The sequence below is a fragment of the Peromyscus californicus genome, unplaced genomic scaffold (genome assembly GCF_007827085.1).
Source record: "Peromyscus californicus insignis strain IS unplaced genomic scaffold, ASM782708v3 Scaffold_4__1_contigs__length_199733344, whole genome shotgun sequence".
NCBI lineage: Eukaryota > Metazoa > Chordata > Mammalia > Rodentia > Cricetidae > Peromyscus > Peromyscus californicus.
In genome coordinates, this window is record NW_026294562.1 from 45146974 (window position 1) to 45172161 (window position 25188).

General features: G+C 42.7%; 1 protein-coding gene across 8 annotated transcripts in view; it reads right to left on the minus strand.

Moving 5' to 3' along the window:
• Prune2 (prune homolog 2 with BCH domain) overlaps window positions 1-25188 on the minus strand; it is a 263107-nt gene that overhangs the window by 97566 nt on the left and 140353 nt on the right. For all 8 annotated transcript variants that reach the window (XM_052714512.1, XM_052714514.1, XM_052714516.1 and 5 more), the window contains exon 7: window positions 2725-2883. In XM_052714512.1, coding sequence (XP_052570472.1) covers window positions 2725-2883 — 159 coding nt within the window. The remainder of the gene's footprint in view (window positions 1-2724; window positions 2884-25188) is intronic.

Here is a 25188-nt window from a genome sequence, read left to right on the forward strand (position 1 = left end):
ACTTCATTGGTTTCTGAGAGTTACAGGTTTAAAACCACCGACAGCCTTTCCCAGGTGTAACATAGCGCCATCTCCCAACAGGTGTGGAATTTGAGTCTGCAGAACCCCTGGATGGTGACAAAGTGTTCAAAAAGAAGAGGAAGCCAGCCCTGGCCTAGCTCTAATAGAGTGTTAAGGCAAAGGGAAAGGGAAAGGGCCATAGGTTGAGCTCTTCCCGTGGCACGCAGGCCCCTTCTGTTCCTTCTTATCCTGGGGAGCACAGACGTGCAACCCTGAACAGACCAAAGTGCCTGGGACGCAGAGGGACACAGAACCAGACAGCCAGTTCCAGACCAGGCTGGGCTGCAGCACTTGGACGTTTAGGGAACATCGAGATTTTTTTGCCATGCTGAGCTTTTGAACAAGCCCTACAGGATTAACAGGAGTTAAAAAAATGATGGGGGAGATAATAGCCACAGAAGCCATGGAAATGGCCTTGATGGTAATAACAGTGGCATTCACTGAGTGCTTGCCCACACCAGCACAGTGGTAAGTGTTTCACGGTCACAGTTTCTTTTATTCTCACAGCAATCCCATGAGGCTGTGCGAACCCACGCTTTGTTGACAAGGAAACAAAAACCAGGAAAGGATTAATGATTCAACAATTCTCTGCTAGTGTGATGGGACCTGAGGTTTGAACTCTGCAATTGAGCTGCAGAGATGGACTCTTCACTGTGTGACCACAAGATAAAGAAGGTCCCCTTGGTGCAGAAACTGTCCCCTCTGGGTTGCCAGGTATTTAGAGGAACTGCCTTTGGAGCCTGCTTGTGGGGTGAGGAGAGAAGAGAAGTGTGGGCTCCCGGGCTTTTGACCACTTCATTTGCTTAAAGAAGCTTACTTTCAAAATGGTTTGTAAAAGGGGGTCTGCTGCCAAAAGTGATTCGAAAGCTATGACGGCAGACACTTGGACAACTTATGTTTTGCCTCCAGGAAGTTAATGAACAAAAAGTATAAAATCTACCTTTTATTATGGTTTGGCAGTAAAATATCCCCCATGGCCTCATGCATTTGAACCCCCAGTCCCCAGCTGCTGGTTATGGGCAAGCTATGGAACTTTTTAGACATGGGTCCTAGATGGTGGACATAGGCCTGTAGGGTCAGCCTTGGAGGCTGCAGGGAAGCCCTGCTTCTTATCTGGTCCTATGCTTCCTGACCCACCACAGTGACACAAGCTCCCACTCGCCACAGCTGCCAGCTGCCAGGCCTTCTCTGCCGTGATGGACAGTGTCTCTGAAATATGAGCCAAAACAAATCTCTCCCCCAGTTAGTCGCTTCTGTCAGGTGTTCTGTCACCGTGACAAGAAAAGTAAGCAGCGCACCCTCGAATCCAGATGCACAGTGCGTTAGCGCTGGAAAAGCCACAGTTGGTGATCTGCCACACACAGGTATGTGGGTCAGAGGAGGGGAGACAAAATGCACCCGTGGCAGGGGCGTTGTGTTCTTATCTGAACTTGAGAGAGCAGAGAGCGAATCAGGGAGTAAATACAGTCATGTTAACACGAAAGAGCCAAGTGGAGCTGTTAGAGGACAGAGGGGAGAGGCAGGAAAGAAAGAAACGGAGACTTCGCCTCTTGCCGCCGGTGATAGCCAAGGACTCTTGACTCACTAGTGAGGTTCATATTAACCAGTCGTTATATCCATATCTATTTCTACCTCAACGTTAGTTATTAATTATAACTAACTCGGCTCATACATCCAGTGACCTGTTGTGATTAACGTTCTTCTCCTTCTCCTTCTCCTTCTTCTTCTTCTCCTTCTCCTTCTTCTCTTCATCCTCCCTACCCTCCTTCTCCTTCTCCTTCTTCTCTTCCTCCTTCCCACCCTCCTCCTCCTCTTCTTTTTACTTTCTAGGCTTTGTATGAAAAGGCTCCACCATCACTCTACAAGATGCAACTGATTGCCTAGTGAGAATCTGAGCACCTGCACACTGTGTTTGCTAAGGCATCAGATCACTTGTTCTAAACACCGGGTACCACATGGGTATTGAGGCAGTGACTAGGTGAGTTATCACCAGGAAACAGTCTCAAGAGAAAACTGTGGAAAAGGAGGATTCCCCTTTATTTGGGTGAGAAAGAGCTGACTGTTTTCTTTATGGGTTCGGTCTAGAAGGGGACTAGCTGTGGGGCCCTGCTGTGGTCTTCTGTCCCCCTCAGGTATGTGCACTCAAAGCTTGGCTCCCGATGTGGTGGTGATAGTATTGGTGTGGTGGGATCTCTAAGGAGGGGCGGGTACTACAAGGTTGTTAGATGACAAGGGCACCACCTAGGAGGATTAATGAAGGCTTCAAGGGATTGTATTAGTTATGCTGAGAATGGGTGGTTACAAAGCAAGTCTAGTCTTTTGCTTCCAGGTTCTCTATGTGATGCTGTCCACCAGAATGCCCTCACCACAACAATGCACAGGTCAGTGGCATGCCCTTGAATCTACAGAAGTGTAAGCCAAACAAATCTCTTTTCTCTATAAAGTACCTGGCCTCTGGTATTCTGTCAGCGGCACAAAACGGACTGACAGCCTTTCTAAAACGAAACAATGTGCAATGTACCCTGATTTCTCCGACAAGTCCGGTCTCAGGACTCTATCTCTTGGGCCTATTTTTTAATGAGACTCCAGTCCATTATTACCTCTTACCACATGTCCTTAACTCCAAAAGTTCACAAACAGTGAACCAGATAGAGGGAGGCTCACCTGGCTGCACAGTTCCAGGTTCTGGGAGTACACGGCGATTTGCTGTTTCGGCTGCCCCTCCGTCGTCATGTAGCTCGCAATCAGGATGAGGACATCAAACCCGAACTTGTCTGTGAAGGCTTTCAAGTCACTGGTGATGTTGCTGTGGAACAGACAGTCCTGAAAGAACAGACATATGAGATTAGCATCAAACTGCCTGCTTCAGACAGGTGGCCACAGATCAGCTCAGGCCCGTGATGTATTAAGACAGATATTTATCACCAGAGGTGAGTGAAATAAATGCTTTGAGAAATTTTGGACACGTCCATGTTCTGGCATAAAATACACTTTACTTACTGATTTGTTTTCTCAAACTAAGAAAAGAAGATGTTTCTGCCATTATTTTCAACAAGGAACACACCTTTATGAAATATTTATCAAGTATTTCAAAGTAACATCTAGCCCTTATGATTTATAATAGCCATATAAGACTTTCTGTTGACTCTAATCTCAGCCTGTCACTAGAAAAGCAAGAAGCATCATTCATATACCAGGGGTCGGCATGACTGTCTCTCTTCCTTCAGGAAGTATGGTAAAGTACATATTCTGTCTCCTGGTCTTCATGCATGGTATTCTGATATACTCCTATCCTATAATAGTGGTTTTGTTGTTGTTGTTATTTTGGTGCCTGTAGTGGTTTGAATGCGAATTTCCCCACAGGCTCAGATATTTGCACAATTAGTCCCCGGTTGGTGGTGCCATTTGTGGGAGTTTAGGAGGTGCAGCCTTGCTGGAGAAAGGGGGACAGGCCTTGCCCTACTTTCAGTTTTCTCAGTTGGCTTTGTGCTTGCAGTAAAAGATACGATCTCTCAGCTCCCTGCCCCTTCTGCCGTGCTTCCTCATCACAGTGGACTCTTATCCCCCTGGAACCATAAGCCAAAATAAACTCCTTCTTCTATAGGTTGCTTGGTCATGGTGTTTTATCACAGCAACAGAAGGAACTAATACAGCATTGCATGTGCGTGCGTGCGTGTGTGTGTGTGTGTGTGTGTGTGTGTGCGTGTGCGTGTGTGTGTGTGCGTGCGTGTGTGTGTGCGTGCGTGTGTGTGTGTGCGTGTGTGTGTGTGTGTGCGTGCGTGTGTGTGTGTGTGCGTGTGTGTGTGTGTGTGTGTGTGTGTGTGTGTGTGTGTGTGTGTGTGTACAGATGTCAGAGGACAACTTTTGGGAGTCAGTTCTTTGCTTCCTTGCTGGGTAGGTCTCTCTTGTTTCTGGTGCTGCTCCACATACCCCAGGCTAGCTGGTCTGTGGACTTTCAGCCTACTCTGTCTCCACATCTCACCTTACTGAAGGAGTTCTGGATTACAGATGTGTGCCATTGTATCTGGATCTTGTGTGTAGGTTCTGGAGACTGAACACGGGTTGTCAGACTTGTGCTTCAAGCACTCTTAACTTGTGAACACCTCACTGGCCCTACAATTTTATTTTCTATATTTATTGTTAGTTTCCATCCAAAATTCCCAAAGATGAACTTGGATGAATTGATCGAGGAATTCTTTTTTGAGACAGGGTCTCATGGATGTGGCACTGGGGTGTTGAACCCAGGGCTTTGTGCATACTAGGAGAGCATCTAGCAACTGGGATGTAGCTCCAGCCCCTGAGAGATTTTTACTGCAGTGCAGAAGTCCAGGAGAATTTTGTAACAGTTGTAATGTTGGGGCTACCTTGCTAGAAAGGGCAGGTGTGGAGAGAGCAGTAACTGCAGCATTCCCAGGATGGAGCTCATGTCACCTACAGAAAATGTGTTGACTTTTCAAGGTATATCACTTAGAGTGAGACCACTATGCCCATACAATTCTCTCTCTTCTTTCCAGAAGCACAGTGAAGCCTGTGTTATAACCCCTGGCATTCATTTCTGGTATATACTAGTTGTTCAAGAAATATTTGTAAAGTGATTGGAGAGAAATAAACAAATTTAATTCATGCTATACCTCCTCTGTCACTAAACACACACACACACACACACACACACACACACACACACGCACGCACGCACGTACGCACGCACACACGCATACACAACTAACCACTATATCAATGAGTTCTGCATCTGTGGATTCAAACAACAGTTGATCAGATCACATATGTTTAGAAAAAATACATCTCTATCAAACACATCCAGACTTGGATCTTGTTATCATCCCCTAAATAATACAACCTTTATCTGCATGTTCTAGGTATTATAGGTCATCTAGAGATGACTTAGAGAATGCAGAAGGATGTACATGGGTTAGACACAAATTCAATGCCACTTTACAAAAGACACTTCAATATCTATAGATTTGGGTATTCAAAGAGGGTTCTCAAAAAATCAATCCCCTACAGATACTGGGAAATGGTACACACACACACACACACACACACACACACACACACACACACACGCACATGCACACAAACACACCATCAACATCCACATCATCCTTATCATGTAAAATCAATTAACTGATAGTTTATCCAGCTATCAGTGAAAAACATCATTGATGTACACTCAAGGGATTTAGAAACTTTTATGCATTTTTATTACAATAGTAATTGTAATTATGCTTGTTGTGGTACAATATTAAAACTTTACAGAAGTATTTACTATAGAAAATGTGATTGTCACACCACCCCTTCACAACCATTGTGAATGGCCAAATAGGTACATATAGTTATAGATCTGTTATCACATTAGTATTTGCACAATGTAGCTACTTAAGACTATTTACCAGCCATCAAAAATTACCATTAACACAGGCTCTACAATTTTGATGAGTGGAATCTTAAGGTCTATGAATCCCCTAAGAGACCCTTGGTAAGTGGGGCTTCCATGTGTTGATGAGGCTTGGCTATCTGTTTTGTTTGTTTGTTTTTGTTTTTGTTTTTTGAGACAGGTCCTGGAACTCACTAGGTAGACCAGGCTGGCCGTGAACTCACAGAGATCCACCTGCCTCTGCCTCCTGAGTGCTGGGACTGAAGCTGTGAGCCACCATGCTGGGCTTCTCATGGCAGCTATTCTTGTTAGGGATTTTATTAGGTCATTTTCTATTTTAGGTTAGAAGGAAGTACACACGAGAATGACAAAGCTTTCGGGATGTATTATTGATGGATACAAAGGAGCTGTTGATCTGACTTGGTAGTGAAGTTTGTGATGTTAACATACAAGAACCTTAGAAGTACGTGACCCAGGAAGTACACTGCCAGCACCCAGGCTTTTAATCTGGTGTCTGAATGCCATCACAGCAATCATGAAGTAGATATTTTCAGAGAATGAATTCACCCACAGGAGTTTAGAGTACGCCTTCTTTGAGCCAGACTATCCTTATGTGTAATAAGCATTCACTAGGTAAAATAGTTCAAAGCGTCATTGGTGATTGACGAAGATACTTGATGTTGGAATTTGTGCCTCTATGGATCGAAAGCAGAAATGATCCTGAAAGCAAACATGAAAGACACTTATCTACAGCTTATCATCAACAACTGAAGACTTTGTAAGAAACCTCAAAATGTTCTTTTCTAAATACTTGTAAGTATATGAACCCCCTAACACATCCATAAACCCCTACAAGGAAGGCATACCTTCTGAAGACATTTTTACATGCATTGGCAGAACAGGTTAATTTGACTTTACAGATGAAGATTCAGAAGCATTATTCGAAGCTGTACTTGTGGGCATTCTGCTATTCACGAATGCTCGCTACATCAGAAGCTATTTGGATTCTTCTTTGCTATATAGTCGCCTCTCACATCTTGTCCAGTAGCACTGGTACAGTCTCAACCCACACCCCAGACTTACTGAAGCTGCATCTCCTCTGCATCCCACCTACACAGCTCTGCATTAGCAAGGGACTGGTCCATATATTTTCCTACAACCAGTCCATGGGAATCTCAGTGCTCTCCTGGGACTTAAATGGATAACACCCCCAACTCCTAATTCTTTATACTGACCTCATCACAAAAACACGCTGGGCTGTGCAATCTAAACATTTTGCTGGGGATTGTTATTTAGCAGTTGAGAGACCAAATACAAGAACATATGTTTTCATCATGTTCCTTAAGTAATTCTTGCAGTCTAGGTCTTCTGGGTAAGATTGCCCAATCCTCCTATGGGTGACCCCAAACCAAATTCCATAGAATTTAAGAAAGTACTGATAAAAAAAATTATGTAAGCCATTTTGGCATGCTATCAAAACCAGATACATTTTACAGTCACCCCAAACAAAGATCAGCATTGATGCCCCATGTACTCTAATGAATTTGTCCAAGCCAGATCTCATCCTCCTGGCCTAAAGGTAGTGTCAAGAGTTCCATATTTAAAACAGTCAAACAAGGGAATGAGTGAGAATCCTCGGGAATCTGAGGCACAGTCTGTTTGTTCTGCTTTTATGCTGGTGCTGTTTGCATAGCGTATAATTTATTATTGTCTTCTAGCTATGCAGGGAGTCATGTGCTGCAGTGACTCTTACGTTGCTGACGAGAGATGCTGGCCCTGAGTAAACAGCTCTTCATCATCAGCTCAGCCCCGCTGTAGACACAGGTTGGCATTTTATTTCCCCATCTGCCTCCTACCTGATAAATTACTGTTTTAGTTACACGTATACAAATACGATTTGTTAACCTGCTCAGATGTCTGCAAAATGTTTCTTCCACTTTCAGTTAAATTACATACACACATATGCGTTTCCCACTTAGTTAGAAAATAAAGGGATACTTGTCTCTATAATTTACCACTCAACTCCAGGAACAGACATGCTCTACATTTCTGAACCTCACTAGAATTTAGGAATTTACTTATCATTGCAACTGGGAACTGGCCAGCCAAATCAGGAAAAATGGCAATTGCTTCCCATCAGAGCCCAGGTCCCAAAGATTCAATCATCAAACATTTAGAAGGTTGTGAATCTGTTTGCCTGAATAATCTCTAGCTTTGGAATTAGACAAATCTAGAAAGATAGGGCACAGAAAGGGTTATTATTTCCTAGCCAAAAGCTAATATAGAGGTCTGAAGAACCCTACGATAGCTTGATGATAGTATAGATGGTGACAACATCCCAGGATGGAGAAGCAGACATGATTGGTCTCCACTTGACCTAATATAAGACCTGAGATTGTGAGAGTGAGTGTCTTGTAGATTTACTGTATTTGTTGTTGGAAATGCACAGTCAACTGCAGTGGGAAATTCCATTGCCCAAAAATACCATTTTACTTCTTACGGCATTACTTCAAAAAATTCAGTATTGCGGGCTGGCGACATGGCTCAGTAGTTAAGAGCACTTGTTGCTCTTGCAGAAAACCTGGGTTCAGTTCTCAGGACCCATGTGGTAGTTCACAGCCATTCATCATTTCAGTACCAGAGAGTCTGATGTCTTCTTCTGACCTTCTCGGGTACCAAGCATGCACCTGGTGAACAGATGTAAATGCAAGCAAAACACTCATACATAAAATACCACGAATAAATCTAATACAAAAAATTTAAGTAGCAAAAAGCCCCCCACAGAGAGAGAAAGGGAATGCCAGGAGGCGGCACCAAAATTTTCTAAGAAAAATTCAGTGTTGAAGCTAAATGCTGGCAGAGCCATGCATCACACCAGGTGGACTCTGTCTAAGTAATGTCTTAGGAACATCTGAGTAGTTAAAGGTGGGCATTTCTTGGGAGAGAAACAGCTACCCCTATACACTCTCACCTTCAAGTGTCTTCTTAGGCTCCCTTGTTTGATATTGAGACCCATCTTTCTGCTCAAACTGCTCTTCTCCAAAATGCCAGTCACTCCATGTTGCCCAATCAAACATGTTCCTGTTCTTACCCCATTGGACTTTACCTGCAGCTCCAGCAAAGCTGACCCGTCTCCCTTCCGGAGCACTCCACTTTCTGGACGTTATGCACTCCTTGGTCATCTTTCGCTGATTGTTCTTCCTTATGACACTGCCAAGTTCTCACTGCCCAGATACACCATGTCCCCGACTTCCACTATCTCCTTGGTACCCACTCTCCTTAGCAAGTCCATTCAGAGAGACATGGCTTTAAAACTACTTTCCAGTGAATAAACACATCCACCTGATTCTATGCATGAGAATGTCTGACCAGCCTCACAAATACAAGAAAACCTGAGCGAGTCCTGCCCAGTTCCTTCAGTATTATTAAGTGACACTACCATCCATAGTTACTCAAGCCAAACAGCTAGGAATTATTCTGGCATTTTTTCCTTCCCCCTTCACGTCTCATGTATTCCAGCAGCAAATCTTGTTAACTTTACCTTAAAACATACATCAGGTCAAACACTTTTTCTCCATTTTCTTGGCTGTCTTAAACATAGTCACCATATCATCTCTCTGTTCTCTGTTTCTTTTTTATTTTTAATTCTCTCTGTGTGTGCATGCATGCATGTGTGTGTCTGTCTGTTTGCATGTATATGAATGTGATTGTTTGTGCCACAGACAGAGAGGTCTTGGATTCCCTGAAGCTAGAGTTACAGGTGTCTGTGAGTCAGCTGGTGTGGGTGCTGGGATTCACACTCAGATCCCCTGGAAGAATAGTATGTGCTCTTAAGCACCAAATCATCTCTTCAGCTCCAGTCACCATCATCTTTCGCCCGAACACTGGTGACAGCATCCTAACTTGTATCCCAGGCTCTTTCCTCTCCCTTTGATCAGTTCACACAGCATCAACAGTGGCTTTTAAAAATGTAAATCAGACCCCAAAAGATGGGTCAGCACAGAAAGGCATTTGCCAACTGAGTTGTACACCTGGGTAGAAGGAAAAAACAGACAAATTGTCCTCTGCAGGGGTGCACATGCACACATGTACACACACACATGTACATACACACACACACACACACACACACACACACACACACGTACACACAATACATAAGTAAATAAATAATACAAAAATATAAATAAAATGATAGCACTTTGCTATTTTGAACCCACTTTTTCCCAATACAGAAATTGTTATTTGCCATCATTTTATTTTCCTTAATTGAGAGGCAAATATTTAGTATCCTTTAGTATAAGAGTTTAAATAAATTAATTAGAATTAGATATTCCAGTAAAAAACAGTTGGAAGACATAGAAGACAATTTACAAGTGAAATACAAATAGCTAATAAATATTTGAACTCATTAATCAAAGAAATTCTTTAAAAGCAACATCTTTACTTTTTTTCTGTTATTAGTAAATATTTCCAAGTGGGCACCCACATATGAATTTTATCAATAGAGCATAAAGAAAGAATTGATATATACAATATTTTTGGACAAAAGTATTCATGGCCAACAACTGAGAAATTGTCAATAAATTATGTAACAATCATACAAATGAATATTATACTACTGTTAAAAATCAAAGAGTTGTTAACACAAGAAACTGTTTAAAACAGCTAAGTGCAATCTAATCTCTATGGCATAAAATTGAAAGATATTTTGTTATAAAATTTGATATTTCTTTTTTTTTTTTTTTTTTAATCTGGTAATCAAGAGAGATTTATTTTGGGGGTAACTTACAGCCAAAAGGGGTTGGTTACAGGATCTGGGAGAGATGAGGTACCATTCAGCGGAGAACTCTGGCTTGGTGTCCCATCCAGCTTCCAGGACCACAAGGTATCCAGAAGGGCCAAACAGGTACGCACCTCAAGTATTAAGGGGCTCCCTCTCAGCCATGCCCCAAGGGCAGGTCATAGGCAGTTACCTGCTGTCACTCTAGGGGCAGTGCTTCAAGGTCAAAGCTGGAACAGCTACCCACTACAGAATTCTATACTCTTTTTTTTTTTTTTTTATGAGATAGTAGCTTTATTTTTTTTTCCCCTTTTCTATTTTAATAAAAAGGAAAAAAAAGAAAAAGGTTATAACTAACAAAAGAAAAACTATATACAAAAGTACAATGACTATATACAATATATACAAGTAATAAATGTCTAAACAATGTCTAGTCCAATTGTATTTGACAAATTCAGAGAAAATAATTTCATTATCTATCCTATTTTGTTAAGTCCAAAATGTATCTAATTCACTTTCTATCCTAATTAATCTTCAACTATAACTAACTAACCTTCAACTATAACTAACTAATCTTCAACTCCCTCAGAGACCCAAGAAGGAAATAATATTAGCTAACAAAAATAAAAACAGAAAGTGCATGCAAGCAACTTCCAAAAAATTTGTGAGTTGACAGAAACAGCCAGCTGCCTGGACAGTCACCTGAGGTTTCTCCACAGTGTTGGGGCATCATCTTCAGCCTATAGGCTTAGCATATCTGACAGACTCATTTGTGAAGTAGGATGTACACAAGGTCGACAGTTCAACCTCACATTGGGTGAGAGCAGTCCATGTACCAGAAACACCTGAATTCCACTAGTGTCATGTCATGATTCAGGATTTTAAATTCTGGAAATTGTTGTTGATTTTTTAATTCAGCTGTCCATTCTTGGCTGTGTATATATGGCTTCATCTTAACATCCCGTTCTTCTCCACATCCCTCTGTCAAATGCCAGTTTACTATTGCGAGGCGTGAGCTTAGTTACTCTTCAAGAATAACTGTTTCAGCTGCTGTTCCATTGCACATCAGAAGCCATCGGATATTTCTTTCTTATAAAATCCCATATGTGGGGCCGGTGTCTTAGTGGGCCAAGGCACATTTTACCAAGCCTGATGACCTGAATTTGATCCCTGGGACCCACATGATGGAAGGGGAGAATTGACTCATGAATGTTGTCCTCTGACCTCCAAAGGTACTCCATGGCATACTTCCATGCCCCCCATCAATAAAAGTTTAAAAAATTAATTAAAAATTCTCATTTGCAATGATATTAAGACACTCTGATATTAAATTGTCACTAGCAGCCCAACTGTTGATCTAAACATCTTTGCATTTTTCTATTTCAAGGCATGTCTTCTAAAGCTTTCTAGTAAAGCCTTGTCATCAGTTAGGTGTTTGGCTCTGGCACTCTCTACCCAGATGAGTATCCCTCCTCCTCTGAGCCTCTGTTTCCTCTAAGGAGTGCTGTGAGTGCCAAGACGATATAAGAAAAGCTAGCCTGGTGCCTTGGACACAGCATCAGGCAATGGGTTCCTTTTCCTTCACTGGTCATTAAACTGTCCAGAGGCCACGCTCGGGCTTTTGGGAATCCATCCAACCACAGGAAGCATTTTGTGAGATTCTGTACATGGGAACTCCTTGTTTGCAGAATGATTCTTTTCTTTATGTCCTTTATACCACTTGAATTTTCTAATGATGATCACACTAATCTCTAAGTCACTTAAATGACATCCACAGAAAACCTTAGGTCAGATGATGGAGGAAATGACAAAGTCAAGTCTGAGCAAAGCATGCTTTAGAAAAAATGTGATATCAGAAATCCACAAAGATAACCCCACAATAGACTACTGGCAATGGTTGAGAGACAGCCCGAACTGACCTACTCTGGTGATAGGATGGCCAAACACCCTAATTGTCGTGCTAGAAACCCCATCCAATGACTGAGGGAAGCGGATGCAGAGATCCACGGCTAGGCCCCTAGGTGGAGCTCCAGGAGTTCAACTGGCGAGAAAGAGGAGGGTTTGTATGAGCCGAGAATTGTTGAGACCAGGGTTGGATAAAGCACAGGGACAAATAGCCAAATGAATGGAAACACATGAACTATGAACCAATGGCTGAGGGGTCCCCAAGTGGATCAGGCCCTCTGGACAAGTGAGACAGTTGATTAGCTTGAACTGTTTGGGAGGCATCCAGGCAGTGGCACTAGGTCCTGTACTCAGTATATGAGTTGGCTGTTTGAAACCTGGGGCTTATACAGGGACACTTGGCTCAGCCTGGGAGGAGGGGACTGGACCTGCCTGGACTGAATCTACCAGGTTGAACTCAATCCTCAGGGGAGTCTTTGCCTTGGAGGAGATGGGAATGGGGCGTGGGCTTGTGGGGGGGGGGAGAGCAGGAGGAGGGAGGACAGGGGAATCCGTGGCTGATATGTAAAATTAAATTAAATTATAAAATAAAAAAAAAACCTATTACATCTACCAAAGGACCAATTGTGATTACCACCATAGTGGAAATAAAGCTATGTACTTCTATTTAATATATATAAAAAAGAAAAAACGTGATATAAAATGTAAACCCCTGGGTAAGGCCATGTTTATCTCAATAATGGACTCTTTGTCCTTAGCTCCTGGTACAGCTACTGAGCTTCTGTATGCCACTCAAAGCACAAAGAGAAACAAGAAGTGATTCTTCATTCCTTTGGTCAGGGTGCCAGGGATGAAGCCTCCTTCATCACTCCCCTATGCCTAATGGCCTTTAGTAAGCTTTCCCTCTGATGCTATTGTTCTATGGAGGCCCGGCATTCTGGACTACACACCTAATCCAAAGCAGTTGCCTCCCTCACCCTTGACCGTGAACTAGATCAACTAAGGCTGGTAATAATGGAACGCTGTACTATTATTGACAATGGGTTCCCAGACTTGTTACATCTGTGTTATTTTCTTCTGGTGGGAAATAGAAACACTAAGTAAGTGGCTATCATTTGTAGGTAGAATGCTTATAGGTAAGAGCCGTTACCAAGATTAAAACAACTTTGTACTGCTGCATTCTGAACAAAGAGGCTTCGAAACTGTGCCTGACCGTCCTCAGCTCCTGCAAGCAGAGCAGTGGGTGGCACGGATTGCTGAGTTACTGAAATCTAAGAGTCTAGTTTGACATTTAGACTCTGCATGGATTTATTCCTAGACCAAGCTGGGGCCATTTTCCTGTTTAATCAAGATATAAGAAAAATGCTGAGGTGTGGGTACAAATGTTCTAAATGAGAGCTTCATGATTTATGCTACCAAATTTCCATTATGATGTTTAAAGTATTCAGCAACAATAAAGTATGATGATCTTGACAGGAAAATGATTTATGAGAACACAAAATGCATAAATTAAAAATTTTATTTATTCTGTTTTTCATACATTCTTTAATTGATAAACAAAGAAATTCTCCATACTTCCCCTAGTCATTTTCTTTATACACTATTGTACTTGTTTCTTATTTTTAAAAGGCAACCCAAGCATCTTAGTAGTTAAAATACTTTCCTGGGCCTATTAAAACTAGACTAGATATAATATTTTGAAGATAGAGCAGGACAGTGTCTATTTTCATCCTTTATAATTAAGAAATATTCTGGGAAAACTTATCTGAGACCTAAAAAATGTTATAGCATAAATTAATGTCCAGCATATATCTATATATCTATATATTTATATATCAATGTACTTTCTTGATTGATTAGCTATATTGATTTAAGTTAATACTAATTTCCTAATACAACCTAACTGTATTGCATTAAGCATCTGGTTAAGTATGTTCCATCACCTTCCATGAGCTTCCTGGTGCCCTGTGAGGTCAGTAACATTGTCTCTGTCTTGTATTTGGGTAAGGAGGCTTGGGGAGATTAAGTAGTTGATCTTACACAGCTTATATACATGAAAAATGGGATTCTTGCTCTCACTAAATTCAAAGACTTTATTTTAACTCCTATTTTATCCCCAAATGAGAATCTTCCTCAGAAGACATTACTGAGAAATTTAGCTTTTAACCTAATAAAAAATAGCTTTTCTACAGTCTTTACTTCTGTTTAGTAGTGGCTCTCCCTTGCCACTCTGCAAAGGTAGCCAGCCATGTACTTGACCTTGATTATGAAGCTTGGCTTTATTATCACCGTGCTTCATGATAAATTTCCAGTTTCTCACCCACTAAATATAAATGTGGGATTAAGTTAATTATAGACTATTAATTATATGTAAGAGCCTAAAATTGGAAACCCAAAGAAACTTCTATAAAGAAAAATGTCGAGATGTTCCTGCAGCAACATTTACTTTCTCCCTTCTCTCTCTCTGTCTGTCCCAGTCTCTGTCTCTGTCTCTTTGTCTCTGTCTCTGTCTCTCTTGCTCTCATGTAGCTCAGGTTGGCCCCTAGTTGAGGATTACCCTAAACTTCTGACCTTCATGTTCCTGCTATGAGATAGTCATGTTCCATCATACCTGGCTTCTGTGGTGCTGGGTAATTAAATCCAGGGTTTTCTGTGTATTAACTGAATACTACTGAAGGAGTGAGCTACATGGATCCATAGTTAATGCAATACGTGCTTTCAAGGGTGGGGGTGGGGTGGATGGGGCAGTAGACCTGGCATAATCACTGCTTGTCCAGAAGGATCCTCATGAAGATTTTCTTCTTCCAATAGCTTCGACGGAAATAATGGGCTAACCCCACTTCATCATTTACTGTAACATAAATGTCTAAACATACTCGAAATGCTGCTTCTCATCTGCTCAAAAGCTCATGGGAGACAAGGAATTGGGATTTATGAAGGAAGCAAGAGACTAAACAGGACTGCCTTTCGCTTTTGTTTTTTCCATTTGACTCAGTGGGTATCTTAACAGGAGAGGCCTATGAAAGCAACATCCTCTATCTAGCAACTATCAAGATGTCTGCTAATGTCAGCAGATGGCAAGTGCTTTGACTCAGGTCAGGCAGGTGGGAAACTCTGAAGGGAAAGGCTATAGTTTTTCATGCAATGACTCTTGTGAGGCCCTCACTTGACCTGAAGAATTCAAGGACAAAGAGGGAGATTGTATATTCACTGAAAACTGAAAATCCCTGTTTTCATGTTATGAGACATAAATACAGGAGCAGGGAGTGGGAGGGAGGGAGAGAGAGAGGGAGAAGAGAAGGAGGAAGAAGAGAAAGAGGAGGGGGAACAGGAAGAGGACAGGGATTGGCTGGGATATAATTCACCTCAAGGCTCAGGTACAAGTTCCGAACTTTATAAAAGGGGTTGAGCTGGATTCTGGCCAACTCTGAAGTGGGTTGAGACTCTGCTTCATCTTCAAGGCCTCTAACACATAGAGGGGCTGATGTTGTCCCCATGAGAGGTGACCTGGAAACGGGCGCTTGAATAAAGTACAGTGGAAAATGGTTCCTCTGCTGGCTCAGAGAACTGCTCAGGAGGAGACCGAGGACTTAGGAAAGGGAACTCCACAACCCATTGAAGACAGCACAGCCGTCATTTCACGAACTAGCCCGTCCTAATTTGCATTCTCTTTCCTCCCTCCTCCTCTCTCTCCTCCCTCCTTTCTTCCTTCTTTCTTTCCTTGTTTTCTCCACCCGCCCCCATCTATCTCCAGCAGGCTAACACAGTCCTTGCACATTTAGACAGCACCTGTTTCCTCTTGGTCTCGAGTGTGAAAATCCTGGTGAAATACTTCTGTTCCATTTTGGATTGGATACCTCATCCCTGGGGCCACACCACGGCGAAATAGAAGGATTACCACCCACAGAACCGGCATCAGTTCCTTTCTTGCTAAAGCAAGGTCTCACATGACTCAGTCTGTCCTCAGACTCACTATATAGTTGATAACGACAGTAAGCTCTGGATCTTCCTGTCTCTCTCTCGCCCAAATGCTAGGAATACAGGCATACACCACCACATCCAGCTAACTGATGTTTCCTTTAAGGATACCATCAACGATCATCCAAAGTTTCTGCTCTAGCATCCCAATTAAAGACACCGAAGAAGGGCTGTGTAGCTCTTATTCAGGACCCCTTCTTGTTCATGCATGCATATGAATGAATAGATAATTCAGGAAATATATGTAAAAGAAAACCACTCACACTGGGTATGGTGGCACACGCCTTTAATCCCAGCACCCAGAAGGTAGAGGCAGCAGGATCTCTGAGTCCAAGGCCAGCCTGGTTTACAGATTGAGTTCTAGGTCAGCCAGGGCTACACAGAGAAACCCTGTCTCAACAAAAAAACAAACAAACCAAAAAACAACAAAAGAAAACCATTCACTAGGCATGCTTCACTTTTGGAAATGATAGAACCTAGGCAACAGTTGAACTACTAAATAAAAATAATAGTAATATATTATTTCCACAGCCGTGTTATAGATGTAAAAACATTCCTTGTTGATTGTGTTTGAGCCATAAACCCTAAGGTTCCTGGATTTTTTTTCCTCTTTGTGAAAATAATTAATGACTTGAAGATCATTTCAGTAAAGCAGAAGAGCATTCTTCTCTGTAGGGTCCTTGTTCTGCCTTCCTGAAGCCACCACACCGTCTCCAGAGCGCTTCCACACATGTGCAATGCACACGCACTCCCAATGCATCTGAGCTGTGTCAATATTAACCTGACCAAATGAAGATCAAACTGTCTCTTTTGTTCCTCTTGCTCCTCACATGGGGAGCACAATATGGCTCTTGTCAGAGGTGCTTCATCATCTGGGCTCAAGGAAACTGTTAGTACAGTTTGGGATTCGTTCTTCATGGGCAGAAATCCTGATGGGTCTAATGAAGCCTTTCTGCTGACAACTCATTTGCTAAAAATATCCAAGCATCACCAAGCGTAAGGGAGGGGGGGGGGATATGCTATGTCCCCTTTGCTCACAATCCAGTGGAAGTAATTAATTATTTTTGAAGTCTAAAAAATCTACCCATCAAGACACACACCTCTTACCATACTTCGATATGCTTTTGCTGGATTCCATTTGCTCCCTGATAAACTTGGTGCCATCTCTAAATTGGAAAATAATAGGGTAAACACCAATCTTGGAGCACACACGCAGAGGCGGCAGTCTGTGTGTGCCATTTGTTGCAATCTAAGCTAATTACCAGCAACCCCCTCCAGAAAACAGACCCACTCTGGGCTTTGTGGTTTTACTTTCCCTTGGAGATGCGTGTATGGGGTGGGGGTGGGGGGACCTGGAGGAGGCCCTCTTTAGACGTTTCACTCACAGTGTTGTGACTCTCTTGGCCTCAAGTAAGAAGAACTTAACTATGATTGGCTTAAGTAAAGGGATAAAGGGTTTGAGGAACATTCGAAATGAAGTCCTGGAAACACTTTCTTGATGGCAAGAAAGGCAAGGGTGTCCAGGAGTGTGGGGGCCATTCTGCATCATTGGGGCCAACTGGCATCCTTCATGGGGGAGCAAATAGGTAGTTCTAGCAGGCTAGCACAGCCCTTAGCACACCTGTTCCCTCTTGGACTTTAGTGTGAAAATCCTGGTGAAATAACTCTGTTTTGGATTGGATTTTGGATCAGATACCTCGTCCATGGGCCAAACAACTGTTAACTAGAAGGACTATCACCCACAGAAAAGGTGTCATTTCCAAGTTTGTGACTGAGACTCACTTTCTGGAGGCAACCCCCTCCCCAAACATATACACACATGACACATTTCAATTGAATCTCCAGCCATCCAACCTAGTCCCAGGGAGAGCATGATGGTGCTTAGAAATGTAAGTTAGGTGAGGTGACTTAGTTGCTTTGCTGTCATGGGCTATCACACTCCATCAAAGAAGAAATTATAAAGGAGGGTGACAAAGCAAACCTACAAGAGTATTAAGCTTAGAAAATGAAAGTCTACTGAATTGAAAATATGTGAAATAATCTTTAAAACAAAGAAAGAAAGGAAAAGAAGCTAAAACTTCCCGGTGTTTTTTTTTCCAGCGAATGTAAGGGAGTCTCTGTAACCCCTAGAACCCTTAGGAGCTCGAATCTCCACCAAAGCTGTCAAACTTCCGTCATTATTAGTGTCGGTGGGCGATAAGCAGGAAGACAGAGGATGAGAGCCTTCTGCAGTCACCAACTCACAGGCATCATTTGATTTAAATATTTAAATATCAGTACGTAAGCTTCCTCCGACACAAACAGCGTGACTGTTAGTGAGAGAAATACCCAGAAGGACAAGGAATACAGTTTCAAAGGAGACGGATTTCCAACACTATGAAGGCAAACGACTGAGCTGCTCGCAACTCATTGTCAAGGGCTGGCCTTTCACTGTTAGATTAAAACTAAACTGTCACGACTTTCCAAGAGTGGCGGGAGTCCACAGCCTGCTTGTAACTAATTGCAAGGTTAAAGATGAACCTGCAGTGAGCTTTGAACTGGTCCGAAGTTAACAGAACAAGAATGGAAGCTTGGAGCAGTAAACACAGTTACTCATGATTGTGTCCTATCTTGAACATATGCTGAGCCCCAGGCCCCCTAGAACAATGCTTAGCTGTCTAAATGAATAAACCAAATCACAGGAAGGTTACATAGTTCCTTCTTGGTTGGCCCAAAAAGGTGGAATGTTGTTTTCATGCCCAAGGTCCATACCATTTGAGAGGAGGGCAATTTTGCCACCCTTTAGGAAAAACCAAAGGAACAAAGGCCTTGAGGACCTGTTTTTCATTGTTTGTTTGTTTTTATTTCTTTTCTGATGGACATATCCCACCTGCCGAGGTGTATTTTTAAAAGATTTGTTCTTAATGTGTTTTTAATTGAAATAGAACTACATCACATTCTCCCTGACTCCAGCCCCTCCCAGGGTGCCCTCCCACAAATGCCTCTCATGTCCCACCTCTCAAGTGTATACATAAATATATAAATATCACCTGATAAGTCCGTTTCTGTTGTTTGTGTGTAGATGGTTCCACTCTGCACTGGACAACCATTAAGGGGGCTCATGCTCCCAGAGAGAGGCTAATTTTCCAGCAGCCATAAGTCGGCCCCAGTCCTTCATCTAAGGGTGGGATCCCTTGAAATCCCCTTCCCATGAGCATGTCCATTGCTATTGACCCTGGTTCACTCTTGTTTATGCAGCCATTTCTAGGGAAGACTGTTTCACAGCAGACTTCCTGGTATTCTGGCTCTTACAATCTTTCCACCCATTCTTTCGTCATGTTTCCTGAGCTACAGACGTAGGAGCTGTGATGTGGATGTGTTTGCTGGGGCAGGTTTCTCATGATCCGTTGGTCTCTGCATTGTGTTCAGTTGTGGTTTTCTGTGGTGGTCTCCATCTGCTGTATGGGAGGCTTATTTGGTGATGGGTGATAAATATACTAACCCAGGAAAGGTAGCTTGCACATAAAAGGAATTTGACTAGAATTATTAGGCTTACAGGTTTGCAGATGGTGGCTGGTTGGCGGAAGGGTCTAAAGATGTATCTTTACTTGTATGTATGTGTGTGTGTTCATGGAGTCCTTAAGAAATGGATAGCCTGGTGCCAGATCCACAAGTTGCCATGAGTTGCTCAACATGGATGCTATGAACCAAACTCAGGACCCCTGGATGAGCAGAAAGGGCTCAGTTCAGTTCTGGGGACTGAATTCAGGTCCTGCGCTGACAAACTGAACCATCTCCCAAGCCCAAGTGGACATTTAAAAAACTGAACTTTCTACTTAAGACTCCCCAAAACCTGCAAGCCTATCTTTAATCCCAGTTAACCCTAAGTGTGGCTATAGAAGGAACCAGTGTATCACCCAGCATGCCTGATGCCTTGCAAGAACTCAGTGGGCCGCTGGGATCCTTGACTGCTAGCTGAGGTTACATGGAAAACAAGTTCTGTCAAAACTCATGTCTGGGCCTGGATTATTGTTCTAAACTGTATGTCCATGTCACCGGTTCTCAACCCTGATTGTGTCTCAGAATGATCCAGGAAGCTGTAAAACCAAACCAAACCAAACAACAGCAACAGAAAACAAAAGAAGCGAAGAGCCCACTCGGTGAAATTTAAATTAGAAGCAGGTGTCTATTTTGCAGTTTCTCCTCCATTATTCTGAACATAAGTAGGATAAAGAACAGTAAGTAATCTAATGATTCAAAGAATTATTTTCAATCTGTAATGTCTAGACATAGTTTCTACAGTTGCTGTCCTTGCTTCTATACAAACACGAACATCACACAGCATGTATACACATGCAAAAAAAAAATTGGGTTGGGAATTGACAGCTCAGAATTCAGATCCTGGCTCCATATGCTATCTGTGGATCTTTAGGCATGTTACTTGATTGTGCTAATCTGCAGCACCTTCATTAGGAAAATGAAATAATGACCTACTTATAAAATAAAATGAGATGGTGTGTAAATAGTTTTACACATGCTCACTCACATAGTACTCCAGAGCACTGGGTGACTTTTATGTATACCAGAAAGAAGAATCTTTCACTATGTGATATATATATGTCATTGTTTAAATTACGTAAGATATAAAGTTTCTCATTAAAAAGGACTCTCAGCCGGGCGGTGGTGGTGCACGCCTTTAATCCCAGCACTCGGGAGGCAGAGCCAGGCGGATCTCTGTGAGTTCGAGGCCAGCCTGGGCTACCAAGTGAGTTCCAGGAAAGGCGCAAAGCTACACAGAGAAACCCTGTCTCGAAAAAACCAAAAAAAAAATAAATAAATAAAATAAAAAATAAAAAGGACTCTCAAGTAGAGAGGAGGAGTTCCTGACAAATGAATTGCTTAAGTACTGGGTTCTTCTCGGGGCACTATCCTTCTTGTGTTCCCTGCCAATAACTTAGCTCTATGAGAATCATGTGAAGGTTCCTGGAAAAACAGACTCCTGGCACCCACCTGCAGAAAGCCCGAGTCAGTAGTCCAGCGCCCTCCTGTCTCACAAGCTCCCAAGGTGCTGACTACGGGTCTGAAGATGACACTTTAGGTGGCTTGATGACCATCCTCCTCTCTGGGCCTAAGTGTTCTAATGTGCTGAAGAAGGAGCCCACAGTAGAGTCTGAAGGTTTATTTTCCTTGATTCTTTAAACACTAGAGCTTTACGGTGGAAGGTTTCTGCCTACTGCTTGTTTGGGCTGATATTAGCAGTTATGATTAGGATAAGCAATTGCTTAATATAAGAATTGCCAAAAAAAAAAAAAAGAAAAAAAAAAAAAAAAGAAAAGAAAAAGCCGGGCGGTGGTGGCGCACGCCTTTAATCCCAGCACTTGGGAGGCAGAGCCAGGCGGATCTTTGTGAGTTCAAGGCCAGCCTGGTCTACAGAGCGAGATCCAGGAAAGGCGCAAAGCTACACAGGGAAACCCTGTCTCGAAAAACCAAAAAAAAAAAAAAAAAAAAAAAAAGAATTGCTTTTTAGGGATTGGAGAGATGGCTCAGTGGTTAAGAATGCTGGCTACTCTTCCAGAGTAGCTGGGATTGACTCCCAGCAACCGCGTGGAGGTCACAATCATCTGTCACTCCAGTTCCAGGGGGACCAAATGGTCTCTTCTGGCCTCAACAGGAACTGGTACACAGACACACATGCAGGCTAAACAATCATACACATAAAATTAATTAATCATTTAATTAAAAATTTGGTTGGAGAGGAAAATGATTTTAAAAGAAATGTTCCATAAGAAACTACAACAGCAATTTCATTCAAACTCAAAAGTACATTTATGTATCCATTTATAGTTTCATTTCGAAGCAAAACCTTTGTGGGTATTTACGAGTATATAAGAAGCTTCTCATGCTCTTGGTGTAGGAATCATGCACAGAAAGTGAAGCGCTCATTTCTAGTTGCAGTTCATTAATACAGGGTAAGAACAGACATGAGACAAACTCAGAATGTGGATCCCATCTGCATTTCACGAGCCCCACCCCACTTCTGTAGCGGTCTTGTCCCCATCCCAGGACACATTTTCACTCCAAACAGGTATCTCCTCATTTCACTGAGTCTCTCCAAAGCATTAATCTATTCCACCAGTTTACTCAGAATCATGTAATTATATTAACTACTCTGAATAGATTTGGGAACAAACACAGCTGATCCTCGGTAAACATTGACTTTAGTCACAGGGTGTTCACACACCTGTGCTTTCTTAGCCAGTTTCCAGGGAGCTTGGAGCATTCTGCTGAGGTTATCAGTCAGCATGCACTATAGAACAGAACGGAGGATGCACAGCGCCTCCGTCAGTTAAGGGAAGATCAATAGAGCTCCACTATCAGAGGCCGAACCCCCCAAATAAGGGATTTGCATCACTAGATACATTAGCTTACGCTTCTCTAACTTTACTAGGAATCATTGGAAGATGCCGGTTAAAATGAGGATTCTGATTAGATCAGGGTGGGCTGTCTGAAGATCCTGGGTGATGGCTGTGTGCCAGTTTGACTACACATTGAGCAGCAATAAATTAGCCAACGCTGTTAGAAGCCACACACACAGACACGCATACACACAAAACCAAACACCAAAAATACAATAAAATAAAAAAATAACCTGAAGGGTCCAAGTAATTAATAAGAAATGATACTAGCAGAGAACCTTCTTAAACATGTTCCCTTTGCAAAATGAGGAACGCAGAGTGCCCGAGACATATCTGAATAGCATACTGGATCCATATTTCAAATGGAGACTCAATAGCAGAGCAGGAGCCTGGCTGCATTTTGCAATTGTGCTTCCGTTTCTGGAGAGTCAACCTTTCCCCACAAATACAGTCCTATCACTGGCAAATGTCCAGTCTTCTTGGGGTCCCAAGACATGATTTTTTTTTTTTTTTGGAGCTGAGGACCGAACCCAGAGCCTTGTGCTTGCTAGGCAAGCTCTTTACCACTGAGCTAAATCCCCAACCCCACAAGACATGATTTTTGACACAGAGAGCTGCACATGAACAAAGTACCTCGCAGGGAAACAGAAGCTTCTCTCTCCAGATGGGTTCGGCCCCACTCCACACATTTGGAGCTTTTTGGATGTGAGTTTTGAATAATCCTATTTGGTTACGTTTTGTTGTTTTTTTTTGTTTGTATTTTATTAAAATCTTTCCATACAATGTATTTTGATCATGTTTTCTCCTCCCTCAACTCCTCCCAGATCCTCCCCATCTCCTACCCATCCACCTTCACGTTCTCTCTCTCTCTCTCTCTCTCTCTCTCTCTCTCTCTCTCTCTCTCTCCCTTTTTCAAAAGAAAAAACATTGGTTTTTGTTTTTGTTTGGTTTTCATTGCCTTTTGTTTACTCTGAGAATCGAGCACCTGCTGCTGCTTTTGTGTTTCCTACATGCTCCCCAAACAAGTAACCCAGCCTGCCATCTTCTCTGAGAGGTAGGCTTAACTTCAGAATGTGCAGGGTCCAAGTTGTGCAATTTGTCTGTGTCTGGTTTGTCCTGGGGACTGAGACGGAAGTATGAGTCTCAGCGAGCGCACCCATCTTTCTGGGCTTGGCTCCAGCAGGTGGCCTGTAGCAGCTCCTTCTGAGATGGACTGACCGAGGAGGGATCTCCAGTGACCCTTGGATCTTGGCCACAGCTCATCATTTAAGAAGTTCCTATGTCTACCTCTCTGCCCGCACTCATGTCTCTCTGATTTCTGCCCATTATTAACTCTTTCCTCACCTTCATCCTGACAGGTCACCAACAGTGCCAAAATGCCAACTATATGGAAAAGTTTGCATAAGTAGCAATTTTTCCTATTCAAAGACGGCTTTGAAACACAATGATATCTAATTCCAGTAATTTATTTGCTTAACAGAAATGTCTGGTGGGAAATGGCTCACACATGGCTGCACAATGAGACAGTCAACAAGGGAACCACATTCTTCAATGTAGAGTTGCACTCTGTCCATTTAAAATGGGATTGGCTGAGGTCATTCTTGCCTGGAACAGTGACCTTTCTACTTGTTCCGAAATTCTGTCCATTTCTCTCCAGGTTCTATCCTGTATGTGGTTTGAATGAGAAATGTCCCTATAGTCTTGGGCATTTGACCACTTGGTCTCCAGTTGGTAGCATTTTGAGGGGTGGGGAGGTTTAGGGTGGTGGAGACTTGCTGGAGGAATCATGGTATTAAGAGCAGGTTTTGAGATTCAAAGCCCCTAGTTATTTCTAGGTAGCTCTTTCTACTTCCTGTTTGTGGTTCAGTATGTGCACTCTCAGCTTCCCGTTCCTGTCACTGTGCCTGCTGCTTGTGGCCATGCCTCTGTGCTGCCATCATGGACTCTCATCCCTCTAGAAATACCAGCCAAATTAAATTCTTTTCCTTAAGTCACCTTTGGTCATGATGTTTTATCATAGCAACAGAAAAGTAACTAAAACATGGAGTTACAGTTTAAAAAATGTTGTGAGCATTTAGTGTGTGTGCCTCTCTCTCTCTCTCTCTGTATGTATGTATGTATGTATGTATGGCTGGAACGGCTGGCTGGCTGGCTCTCTGTCTGTGTCTGAGTGTGTATAGTGCATGTGCCCGTGTGTGCATTTATAGAGGGGTGAAGCTGACATCAGTGACTTCCTCCGCCTTATATTTTGAGCCTAGAGCTCACTGATTGGCTAGACTGACTGGTCAGAGCATCCCTCCCCTTCCCCTGGGATGCTCCTGTCTCTGTCTGCTAGCTCTGGAGTCCCAGGCATGCTCTGTCATACCCTGCTTTTTACTTGGGTGCTGGGGATCCAAACTTGGGTCCTCATGCTTCTTCCCACAGAGATGACCTCTGCAGCTGTGTTCAGCAGAGGCTGGGACACCTGAAAACCCTGGGATTGAGTCATGGCAAGAGAAGTGCTTTCCTCTCTCCCTCCTTTACATGGTATGGTCTGAATGTTCGTGCTACTTCAGAATTCTCTTGTAGAAACAACGAGAGCTCTCCCTAAGGGCTCTGCTCCATCTACTCAGCTATAGTGAAAGTACTGGGCTACAAAATCATTTCACATGTGTTTTAAGAGGATCTCTCTT